This window comes from Wyeomyia smithii, chromosome 2 (assembly GCF_029784165.1).
Source record: "Wyeomyia smithii strain HCP4-BCI-WySm-NY-G18 chromosome 2, ASM2978416v1, whole genome shotgun sequence".
In the NCBI taxonomy this organism is placed as follows: domain Eukaryota; kingdom Metazoa; phylum Arthropoda; class Insecta; order Diptera; family Culicidae; genus Wyeomyia; species Wyeomyia smithii.
In genome coordinates, this window is record NC_073695.1 from 11,935,150 (window position 1) to 11,947,448 (window position 12,299).

Consider the following 12,299-nt stretch of genomic DNA (forward strand, 5'->3'; position numbering starts at 1 on the left):
GGGTATACACCCCAGAGCTTCTCCCGATCGAACAATAATGGGCCATCGTAAAGCGGAACTCACGGAAGACAAGAAATAAGTCGTCGGGAGCGAGCAGCAATCCAAGGTGAACTGACGTGTAGCAGCAGCTGAGAAGGTAGAATACTCTCGCAAATCTAGTTCCGCCGTCTATCACCTTTAATCAGGAGATTCGTGGGCCAGTAACAAGCAGGTTTCATAGGAATCCACTTTTTACTTGTAGTTTGCATCAGTTATGCAGAAGGTTTTCTTCAGCACTCGGAAACTAGCTACAATTCTGGTTGATTTCTTCGATTGATGTTTATTGAAATTTTTTTTGTTATTAACGCTGTTTCATATATTCGTCAGGCAGCGTGTTGATCGGAGTTTAAATTTCCGCCGTTGAGTTTGTCGATATTGAGCAAAGCTCAGGAGTTTGAGGCCCGTCTTACGTTCATTCGTATTGAAAATAAAAATATAACGAATTTCGTTCATTTACAGGGCGTCGGTACATTTTGCTGATAGATCAAATCAAGCAGCTTCAAATAGTTCAAGTCTCCACAAGACTGGATGCTATCTTTGATGCAGTCCCGCACTTCGTAGACTTCTCTAGTGGGTGAATTCAACACAATTCGAATACAGTGAAATAAGGCCAATGTCATTTTGAACTTACTTGCACTCGGTAGTTGTGAACTTCTCCAACTCCGTTCCGACGGTTTTTGCCGAAATCAAATCCAAGCAGTCTCTCACCGCAGAGTCAAGATATACGGCGCAATACTGGGAATGTGCCGTAAGAAACTCTAGAAACGATTACAAGAAGATTACAAGAACAACAACAACAACAATGTTTATCTTTAGTGGAATCAGCATTCAGAGAATAAAATGACAAACTCAAACTTAACAATAAGGCCGCATTGTTGTTGCAAATCAGACCCAACGCGTCCGGTAGCTTGGCGACAAATCCTTGGCATTTTTGCTAATAGGCGTGGGCTCGGAAATCCACGGTTTTAATTTATCAATGATGGGTTGCAGGGTGCGACCGATACAGGAGAATGATCCGGGCAATTGGCCGCAAACTCTACATGTGAGTAAACAAAAAAACAATAAACTTTTCTTGTCCAAAATTAGTTTGTTCTAACTTACTGCTTCGATTCCAAGGATTGCCTCTGTTTGACCGCACTATTGTTGCAAACCAAACTCGACACTTCCGGTAGTGTATCGACAATTTTCTGCAACTTTTCCACAGCATTTCCGATAGGATCATTAACACATACATCTAGTTTATTAATTAGAGGATCGATGCAGGAAAGCGAATTCTGCACTTGTCCGCAAATCCTATATGAGAGTTAACGAAAAGACCGGATAAAGTTTCACTCTCTGAAAAAAAAACAGATTTTTCCAACATACTCCTTCAGTTTCAAGGATTGCTCCTGTTTGCTCAGCTGATTAACGGATGATAGCAGAAAACTCATGTTCACGTTTTGATTGAAACAGTGTAGAATATCTTCTTCCCAATCATGCTTCAGTTGGCGAAAGGCTTCGTCACTTCCGGTGACACTTCGGCACTCGTTTGCGATCTGCTGTATGATTCCCGACGCTGGTGATTTGGAAGCTCCTAGGATTAAAACGAGGCGTTCGTGAATTGGTCATTGATCTACACGGAGTAAGGAACGAACCTGCCAGAGAAGCCGCCAACAAAATTGTAACTAGCACTTTGTCAAGTGTCATTCTGGGGGGACACAACTGCTCGAACTAACTAACACCACAGTTCTCGAAGTCCTGCTTGAAGTTTGGCGCTCGAAATCTCTTTGAGTGTTCTTATATTTGTGAGCAGAAAGGCAGTAGCGCATAATTGTGTGCGTATGTTGGTTTGATAAGGCTGGAGAGGTCAGATTTGTTCACTGTTGTATTTGATAGTGCGGTTAATTCCGGTGAGATAATTTTCAACATCGTTGCTCATCAAGTCAAAGCAAAATCTTGGTGCTACCTACCGCTATCGAAACTCAATATTCTCTTTATTATGTTCAGATTTCGCGGCCAAGAACCGGGATTTAAATATACAGGGTTGTTAGTTCAGCATCATACCTCGAGACCAGTGGAAGGGCAATACAATGTTGCTTATCATGGCTTCAAAAACTAGGTTTTTCCTTGGATTAGGTCGTTGCTACAACTAGATTACGCATCGAATGGTCGAATACAGATTTTGATGTGACTCATGCATTTTTTGGTATTTTTCTACTATTTTGAGCTATCTTCTCCGTAAGGTAAGATATTATGAAACTTGTCCAATTGAGTTTCAAATTAAGATTTACCTATGACAACATCGACAATTCGATGCAGATGGTCAACGCTGTATTTAAACTCAACTATTATTTAGCTATCTGCATATCATGAAAACTCATGAATCATGAACGATACTCCGATATAGTCTGACACATGATAAATAGCGTATGAAGAGTCTGTTTCTCGAGTTTAAGCACAATGACGATTGTTCCTGGTTCTAATCATGAAATATAACGATAGTATCTTCACATTGAACCGTGTCCGTGCTGCAATTAGTGCTCATAAATATATTTTTCACTTTAAAATTCTTCAAAAAATTGCAGCCAATCTTTTCTAGTTTGCACTTCCGATGAACACATCACCCTTTCAGATACATTAGATTTTCATCCTTGTAACAAGCTGTCATACTCCGGTGAGATTTTTCACACACATCGTTCACTATTGCTGAGAATCCAACGAACTGATTTTTTTCGTTCCATTTGGTAAAGCGAAAATGAAAATCCAAAAGTAAATAGCAAGCGTCATCAAATGAAACGTCATGATTGCATCTTTCAGGGTCATATTTTTCCCATCTACCATAAGTCGCGTAATGCCGACTTTACAAAATAACAGTTCACACAACAAAACTCAGGGTAATAAATATTCAGGAAATTAAAAACGGTGAAAATCCCACAAACACGTTATCACTGAGACTGACGCGGCTGACGGATGATTGACTTTTTGTTTTGTTCGTAAATAATGAAAAAACGAAGGACGCGATAATGTACATTGCATGAAAGTGAAATATTTCCTTGTGATGGTATTGAGGATATCGGGGGAATTAGGCTAAGTGGTCTTTTAATTTGGAACAATTATTTGATTCTGTCCAACGTTTCAACACCGGTTGGTGTCTTCATCAGGAAAAAAATAAAAAGGTTCCTCGTCCTATGGCTTTTTAAAGCTTACAACTGTGTGTTTGGTGCAGTTGTGTGGTAGTGACATTGATAATTTGGCTAATGCTATTCTGTTTTGCGATTTAAAAATCTGTGGTTGTTCTAACTGGCTACGTTCACTTTTGGCTATTGGGAATTAATAATTAATTCCCAATTAATAATATTTGTCATCCTGGTGGCTGATGGTTGCGAACCAAGTAGTTGAACCTACGGTTATGGTCTTCCAGAATTCCATCTTTTGCTGGTCGGTTTCATTGAAGCCAAAAACGACAAACCTGTTAATTTGATTTTTTGCGTGACGTAATTTATGGATGTCACCTCGAACAGTTTCCGCGCGGGAACATATTGGTATCTAGCATATGAAGTGAATGAACCCCGTTTTTGTACGACCAGAACATGCTCGGATAGTCTGTAGAAGGGACGTAGTTTACATTTATTTTACTATGAAATTTTAACTGTAATGCGTTACAATTGTGAATACAATCCCGGAAGGAAACCGTTAAGCTACGGAAAAGTTTGAGAAAAGTTGGAAGAGGGTGTGCTTCTTTAAGTTGTTCCGAAAGTGTTATATAGTAAACATGCCATTTTGGGTTATCCACTAAGTAGGTAGGGTAGTAAGGATAGATAATGCTTTGTGTGGTGCCTAATGGAATTCTTCAGCACTGGATTCACGGCTTAAAAATGGTTTGAATTAGAAATTAGAATTCGGGTTACATCGAACTTTATTATTGTTACGTGGGGTGGTGGGCGTAGGGTAATAGAGTCTGAAGTACAGGTTCTTAGCGTTACTTAATATGTGTATGACACTTTAGCTAAATAACTAACATGTCCGGACGAGTTTAGCAATGCTATGCAGTGCTGCGGTCCGCCAGTTGGTTCGTTTGGAACACTGTGGTTGAATGTGCAACTGTCAGCCTTGCTGCGCTAAAATCAAGTACTGCTCTGCCGCGTTAACAATAAAAAAAATCACAATTTTCCGCATTTCGGTGGAGACATAACTAATTTTACAATCGATTGCTGTAAGAATAAAGAAAATCCGTTATAAACTGAATGCGTTTCAAGCAAGTGGATATGCGAAAGAGGACAATATTCATGACGCTCTCAATGATGTCGGTTTCTAAATTAGTTCCGCTTATTTGTCCAATGTCTCAAATAAAGCAAACGGGAAAAACGATTTCAAAGTTATCCAATACTTTTACGTATTGCGTCAGTACGATAAATGCAAATATAGGTTTCATATCCGTTTTACCTTGCAATATACTGTTTTCAATCGATCTAGTTGAATGTTTTTCGATTTACCCCTTCCGGATTTTCAGATTTAACTCTATAATTTTTCAGGAAAATGAATACGCTAATGTTATACTTCTACGCAAGGGACGATAGCTAAGATGAAAGTTCAGTTCAATGCATCTCATGCGTTTTTTTTTGAATGATAATGCATCCAGATGACAATCTAGCCCAAAAGGTTTAAAACATCCCTAACAAAGAAAAAACGGGTCGCATTGAAATAATCAATCAAAATGGTGCTCGGTAAAGAATTTCTGGAGATCTGAAATGTAGCCAAACTTTTTTAAGAAAACTCCATAGTGTTCCGTAGCATTTCTCAAATAGTGAATAATTCTTTTATTAGGGTGTAGGGGGAAAATTTGGAATAGGACATAACTAGTGGGACATATATGCGTATAAAATCATCGATGGAACAAAAAATGGGACTTGGTATTGTTTTTGAAGATTCTCAGAACAAACAATGTTATTATTCAAAGTTATCCAACTTTTTGGTGGAAAAAACGAAAAACTCAAAGTAACATGGGACAACTATGCGTAGATGTTACCGTAATACGTAATTCTACGTAAAACAAATGCCGACTTTCCCTGAGTTTACCTTCAAACGCACTCCCGAAACTACCCATGCAGCATCAATCATAAAAGCAAAGCCTTGGTGCTACATTCCGATTCGAAACTTGACCTTCTGTTTATTTATACACAGACTTCGCAACCAACTGTTAAGTGTACAGGACAATTGCGGGGCTGGTGCTTCGATCCTATTGACACTAACAGTCTCTCCCGAGTCTAGACTCGAACCTACGACGACTGGCTTGTTGGGCCAGCATCGTACCTCGAGACCAGCTGGGAGAGCTAGCATCAATCATAGTAAACCATGAATTAGCAGAAAAAAAATGACAGCTCTCTCAGTCGAACTCTAACCGCGCTGGCGAAAACAGTGAAGCGTTCAGAAGTGTGTACGTTCAAAGTACGGTACTGCATCGAAAACGGACATCGTGCGGCACTTTGTGGACGCCGTATACGCCCGAGCTGGCATCTAGAACATTTTGGCACTATAGGACAACAATCAGAGTATTGCAAGAAAACCCGGTTCCGGACGACCGACGACCCTGAGCGCCAAGAAACTTCAAAGGATGCTGAAGAGGAAGATCGACGGAAAGGTGGCTTGACTGAGGAGTCGGTGCAGTCAACCAAACAGTGTAAAAATACCTGGCGAACATGGACATACAGCGACAGTTCCGTATACTGGAGCTGCAGGCAATGACGCAGCGGCAGCGGCTGAGTAAGATGCTCAAGTTGATTTTCCCGATGAAACGCGATGTGGTGGTAATGATGGACGGCGAAACTTATCTCACCACGGATGGCAACGACTGGCTCCCCCCATAAAGTGTGTGAGCGCAAAGATGAAGTTCATTTCGCACACCATATTCCCCAAGAAGGTGCTCATTTGGCTGACAATCAACTAGAAGGGGATGTCACAGCCGATTTTATTTCGTTTCGAACTGGCCGTGAACGGGAAAAATTATAGTACGAAGTGTTTGCCGCAAGTTGCATCGTTCATCAAAAAATACCATAAGGCCGAAGATGCAGGTGTCAGGCCGGATCTGGCGTCGGCCTATTATGCGAATCATGCGATTATTGTAGGAGATGAAGAGGCTGAATGCGATGTGGTACCCAGGTCGACGAACCCGCAGAAATTTGTGTTTCATTTGTATGGGACCTCTCCCTTCCAGAAGAGAGAAAGGTGTCGAACTAACATGGACATATTTGATGCTTCTAAAACCATCTAAACGCAAAATTTGGTTCCATTTGCATGGTTAGTTCTCGAGATGTGCAGAAATTTGTGTTTCGATTGTATGGGACCCCCCCCCATATTTGCGTTATTTTATAAAGGACTCGAACTTTACCTATTGTTACGTAGGAGAGATGGAGAGAAAGAGTCTCAAATCTAGGTTCTTAGCGTTACGTAATTTGTGTACGACACCTCAGCTAAATTGCCAACATGTCCGGACAAGTTTAGCAATGCTATGTAGTGCTGCAGTCCGCCAGCTGGTTTATGTGGAACACTGTGGTCGAATGAGTCGGCTGCCCAGTAGGGCGTCCCAAAATTGCATCAAGTCTGGAATCCTTTCACTCACCAGCTGATAGAAAATGATGTTACAAACAAACTTTTCTTTGGAGGCAGCTCTAGAAAATAATGTTTTCAACTGGCTCCGATGACTTTTTTCGGTTTTTCCTATGTTAAATCCCAAAAACATATCTAGTCATTTAATTTTACGTGAAACTTAATCCTCTTATATTTTGTGCAAGTTCCTTAGGGTCCAAACAACGAGAAAAAATTGTTTTGGTTTGTTTATCGTCAATTTATTTTTGGCTATCATACCTAATACTGTAAAACTACGTGATTTTTAGTTGTTCGAGATTAACTGTGGAATGAAATGTTGCTTTTTAATGTTTTCCTACATTTGCCTTGTAAGATAGTAATATAAAAGTATAAAAAAAGTTTTTTGAACTCAAAAGCAATAAAAGTACCAATAAGCCAAGAATGTCCCATCTTTTACGATATTTAGTTGGGAATAGCATTCTGCTTGATATCCACTTTTATCGATTGAATGTCAAAATTTACTAGAGAAAAGATTTTTTAGAGGATAGATTATTTTTTTTAGAAAATTAATTGAAGATAAACAAGCCAGAACCATTTTTTCCTTATAGTTTGGGTTCTAAAGAAAAATAAAATGTAAAAAGATCAGGTTTCATGGAAAATTGAACATTTAGACATGTTTTATTTGGATTTAGCATAAGAAAAATCATTTTTTTTTCAAAGAAGTCTTCGGGGCTAGTTTTAAACATCGTTTTCTATAGCTGCTGTTTGTTCAGCTTTGCTGCGCTAAAATCAGTTGCAACTCGATGACAGCGTTGCCAGGTTTATGCTGGATGAAACGTCAAATAGAGACGGTAGCAACGGCCGGTGTGGAAACGGGTGAGTGAGCAAAATAGCCGTGCTGTACACAGATGCCATAGCAATTTAAATAAGATGGATTTAAAAATCCATTTAAAATTGACGGCGTTTCAAGCACTCGAAAGTAGACAATTTTCGTGACGCTCTCGATGTTTTCGGTTTCTCAATTTGTATCGCTACAGAAAGTACCGTAAAACGTAATTCTACGTGAAAAATGCCCATTTTTCATGAGTTTACCTTCACACGCACTGTCGAAAATACCCGTGCAGCATCAATGATAGTAAATCGTAAGTCAGCAGAGAAAAAAATTACAGCTCTATCAGGCGTCGTACACAAATTACGTAACGCATGAAGGGGGGGGGGGGGGAAGGTTGGTTAAGTCTGCGCTACTAATTGTTATATAGGAGGAGGGAGGGTAGTTGAGATCGTTGCGTAACTGTGATGTTTGCCCAAAATTGCAAATTTGGGGGGGGGGGGGCAGCTTGTCCAGCGTTACGTCATTTTAGGGGAGAGAGTCATACCGAACGTTACTTATCGTTACATAGGATGGGAGGGGGTCTCAAAACTAGTTTTTAAGTGTTCCGTAATTTGTGTACGACGCCTCAGTCGAACTCTAACTGTGATAACGAAAAGAGTGAAGCTTTCCGGTCCAAATGAAAGCCGGACGGACGAAGAGCCTGAGCGACAAGAAGCTTCGAAAGATGCTAAAGAGGAAAACCTAGGGAAAAGTGGCTACATCCCTGCATCCGCTTGGCAGGGACGTCGTTGCAACCGGCCAAACAGTGAAAGAGCACCTGGCGACGATGGACATACATGGCAGGAAGCAGCAGTCCCGTCTACTGGTCTCGGAACGGCAGCGGTTCAATAAGGTGGTCAAGTCGATTTGCTCGGTGAATCGCGACGTTTGCGGTGATGATGGACGACTAGACCTATCTCACGCTTAATGGCAACGACTGGCGGGGCACTTCGTATTTTACTGCCCCCACGAAGGCAGTGAGCTCCGAGGTGAAGTTCATTTCACACACCAAGTTCGCCAAGCAGGTGATGCTTGGGCTGATAACCAGCGAGAAGGGGATCTCTTTCGCTCCGGACTGGCTGTGAACGGGGGAATTTATAGTACAAAGTGCATGTCGAAAGGTGCGTCGTTTATCAAGCAATACCATAAGGGTGAAGACACAGTGTTCTAGCCGGATCTGGCGATGCCATACTACTCGAAGTGATCGTTGAAGAAGATGGAGCGACATGCCTACCAAATGCTTTCGTCCGTCATGGCGAATGTTACGGTTAACTGTTGGAAAGCCGGATATTCGCGTTGACGATATTGCTGATATTTGTTTTTTGTTTGGTTTTCGCATACGAGAAAGAAGGAAGGAAATATTTATACTTTTGTCATCCCACACATTTTTAGAATTACATGAGAGTTCGCGTAGATGCGAGCACCGTCAATGCGAAATAAAGTGGCGCCATGTCATTCAAGGTAACGCTGGTAACATTGAACTTCTGTTCTCTTTTTTTCGCACGAATTTACCTAATAGGTTTGTTTGCTCGATCGACATACAAATGGTTTTTGTTTCCTATTTTGACAAAGTCGAAACTCTATATCCAGGCACTCTACGTTAATCGATTTAAAATATGTGAGTGTACCTGGAATTACACGTAGGATGACAGATAAATAATGATCATAATTTATCTCTTCTTCAACTGTCTCCTTTGCTCAATTTTTGAAAATTGGAAGACTTCATGCTGATATTCCAAAATTTCTAAATGGTATTACAGGACTTTTTGAACATATTCTATTTATATAAAAGATAAGCCTTGGGTATATGTGACATAACTTTTGAAAGCCTTAACTGATTTCCACCCAACTTGGCATACGGTTTTAGACGCGTTGGGAAAGAGGAACGGGTCTTAAAGCTTGCTTCATTTAGAATCCGGCAATAGTTGAAGAGTAGCGCTCCTAGTGGTCGGATTTCAAATGTTTTGACAGTTATTAGTTTGGAATCTATTTCGGCGTTGAAAGTTGCATCTTGATACGTGTAGTTTAAAGAAAATTGTGTTAAATGGAAGACGAAAGAAGTAAGTAGAATATTTTTCGTAATACCAGGACTCTTGCTTATGAACCACGAAACATAGATAGATTTTGGACAGCTTCCGGAAATGAAATTATATCGCTTCACAGCACGGCGCGATGTCCCTATCAAGCTCAAGTTTGTTTTCACTGATAAATTTGCACGACAGGAAATTGAAAAAACAAGACGCAAGCAATAGCGCCTCAAAAAGCAAATTGTATCGTTGTTAAAAACACTCAGAGATCCTGTTGAGTTTTGGCCTGATTTAGTGAGCTCGAGAAAGTCCTATCCTGAGAGTACCCGAGAGGTAGTTCAGTGGTACAGTATCAACAACATAGATTTCGTTACAGAGAGTATCAACCTACCTAACCGCTCGGTCGGAAAGAACTGGGCAATAATCAAGAGGAAAATAAAAAAACTGGAAAGGTAGTATGGGATGCTGCACAGATGGCGAGAAAATGGAACAAACTAGCCGAAAAGGTAACCCAAGTGCACACACACACTGAAAATGATGGCACGAATTGCAAAAAGAGTTCGCGATTTCATTCGACGACTGACGAAATAATTTTCTTAAGGTTTTCTATGAAAGTACGATAAAATACCTTCCTTTTGACAATTCAATATGTTTCCTAGGTCAAACCGATCCCAAGATAGAACTTCCGGATACTGAATAAAGCAAGATTTTAATGATAAAGCCAAGATCAAGCCAAGATTTTTCGTACGTACTGATTGAACTCGATGATTTTCAGACCCCCGGTCATGTCTCTAGGCCAGAAGGTGATGTCCAGAGACTGGATAGTATCGGTGTCCAAAGACATTTTAAAATCAAGATGGTGATTTCCGCTTTCAAAAATTCTTCGAAAACTGACTATATACCTTGCCATAGGAATATTGATAAAGTACGTTTGAATACTCCCTAACATTGATATTTCTACAACCCGTAATATATGCAGAAACTAAAAGCTGGTGACCAACGCCATTTTGAAATAGATGATAGCGATTTCTGCCTTCTAAAAATGTTGGGAAAACTAAAGAAAATATTTAGTTGCTTCCTAATACAGTGGAATTTAGATTTTCGAAATTAGTATTTTTCGATAGTTTTCACTGCTATGCAACAAAAAATACTAACCTTCATCATTCCCTTGAACCCAAAGTTTCGCTAGATTAACCAGAAAGTGTTTTTTTGACCGTGATAAAATCGAAATTCCACTGTATTAGTATATCAGAACCGTCAACCCTTAAACTAAAAATTAGTGTCCAAAAGCCAAGCTAGTTGTTTTAATACATTGGAAAATCTGGAAAATTTGAAGCCAAATTTAAAAATGAAAGTATGTACACAATAAGGAAAAGGTCCCCAGTGAAGAGAAAGGGGGTCCTAATTGGTTAGGAAGTCAAGATTTTTCGTGTATTATGGGAACTTTTTGAATGAATTCGATGGTTTTCAGATCTGCGGTCATGTTTGGGAGCCGAAAGTTTTTATCTAGAGACCGGAACATAACGTTCGACGCTAATTTAAAGTTTATGATGGTGAAAAACTGGGATAAACCGAAAAAAAACCTTTTGAATTCAATATGACTGCTTTCATTATCTGGAAATTCGTAAATCGTTCAATCATTTTTTAACAGCCTCGACTTATAAAAATACAACTAATAATTCGGGTTACATTTATTGGTACATACAGCTTGAAACAATATCAAAACACATTTCGCTCATTTACAGGGCGTCAGACTCAACAGATTCCGATAGAACAAGCTAAACAGCTCCAGATAGCTCAGGGCTCCACAATCCCGGATTTGATTGTTGACGCAGTCTCTCATTTTGTAGATTTCGCTGGTGAGTAAATTCAACTCATTTCGAGCAAAAAAATCCAACGTCGTTTTGAACTTACTTGCACTCGGTAATAGTGTACTTCTTCAAATCCGTCTCGATGGTTTTGTTCGAAACAAAATCCATACAGTCACCCAAAGCCGGGGCCAGTTCTATGGCACACGATCGGGAAAGAGGCTCGCGTAGTTCTAGAAGCAATCACAGCTTTGGTGAAATTAATATTCAGAGCACAAAAAACGGAAAAACACAAACTTAACAACATGGCCGCGCTGTTGTTGCAAACCAGACTCAACGCTTCCGGCACCGTATCGACAATTTTCTGCAAAATATCGTCGAGATCGGTAATGCACGGTTCCAGTTTATCTACAATAGGATCGATGCAGGAGAGCGATTTCTGAAATTGGCCACAAACTCTGCACAAGTAAAAACTAATAAACTTCTCTATCCGAATGAAACAGATTATTCCAACTCACTGCTCCAACATTTTAGATTGCTCCTGCTTACTCAGATGATCGACCGATGTTTGCAGAATACTCATGTTCACGTGACCACTGAAACACCGCGGAGTATCATGGTGCAAAACATGCATCAGCTGGTGAAAGGCTTTGTCTCCTCCGGTGGCATTCCGGCATTCACCTGCGATCTCCTGCAGGATTCCCGTTGTCTCCAGGAAATCCGGATGTTCATGTGACGCCGGTGGTTTAGCTTCTAGGATTAAAACAAACCGTTCGTAAATCGGTCATTGACCTACACGGAAAGAACGAACCTGCCAGCGAAGCCGCCACCACAATCGTAATTAGCACTTTGCCCAGTGTCATACTGCGGGGGGACGGACACAACTGATCGAACCAATCAACACCACAGCTCCCGAAGTTCTGCTGAAAGCTTCAGTTTGGAACCCGGAACCCATTCCGTGCGCTTATATTGTTGAGCAATTGCTCGTACGAG

General features: G+C 40.4%; 2 protein-coding genes across 2 annotated transcripts; both read right to left on the reverse strand.

The window, feature by feature from the left end:
* Nucleotides 1–299: 299 nt before the first annotated feature.
* Nucleotides 300–2,498, reverse strand: LOC129720966 (uncharacterized). The gene is made up of 5 exons (XM_055672937.1): nt 1,674–2,498; nt 1,405–1,612; nt 1,141–1,332; nt 671–1,075; nt 300–606 (listed from the first exon to the last, which is right to left on the reverse strand). Exons 1-4 carry the CDS (start codon nt 1,723–1,725, stop codon nt 925–927), a joined length of 603 nt encoding a protein of 200 aa, XP_055528912.1. The 5' UTR covers nt 1,726–2,498; the 3' UTR covers nt 300–606; nt 671–924.
* An 8,667-nt stretch (nt 2,499–11,165) lies between these two features.
* LOC129720963 (uncharacterized) lies at nt 11,166–12,275 on the reverse strand. The gene is made up of 5 exons (XM_055672932.1): nt 12,118–12,275; nt 11,825–12,059; nt 11,604–11,764; nt 11,413–11,539; nt 11,166–11,354 (listed from the first exon to the last, which is right to left on the reverse strand). The coding sequence occupies exons 1-5, from the start codon at nt 12,167–12,169 to the stop codon at nt 11,234–11,236; spliced, it is 696 nt and encodes a 231-aa protein (XP_055528907.1). The 5' UTR covers nt 12,170–12,275; the 3' UTR covers nt 11,166–11,233.
* Between the last annotated feature and the right edge of the window lie 24 nt (nt 12,276–12,299).

Excerpts from the sequence above, each read along its gene's own strand:
- LOC129720966 (XM_055672937.1), bottom strand. The coding sequence starts at position 1,725 with ATGACACTTGACAAAGTGCTAGTTACAATTTTGTTGGCGGCTTCTCTG. Across the intron at positions 1,613-1,673 it reads GTTGGCGGCTTCTCTGGCAG|GAGCTTCCAAATCACCAGCG; the intron begins GTTCGTTCCTTA and ends TTTTAATCCTAG. Across the intron at positions 1,333-1,404 it reads CAATCCTTGAAACTGAAGGA|GATTTGCGGACAAGTGCAGA; the intron begins GTATGTTGGAAA and ends ACTCTCATATAG.
- LOC129720963 (XM_055672932.1), bottom strand. The coding sequence starts at position 12,169 with ATGACACTGGGCAAAGTGCTAATTACGATTGTGGTGGCGGCTTCGCTG. Across the intron at positions 11,540-11,603 it reads CAGCGCGGCCATGTTGTTAA|AACTACGCGAGCCTCTTTCC; the intron begins GTTTGTGTTTTT and ends GATTGCTTCTAG. Across the intron at positions 11,355-11,412 it reads TACACTATTACCGAGTGCAA|CGAAATCTACAAAATGAGAG; the intron begins GTAAGTTCAAAA and ends TTTACTCACCAG.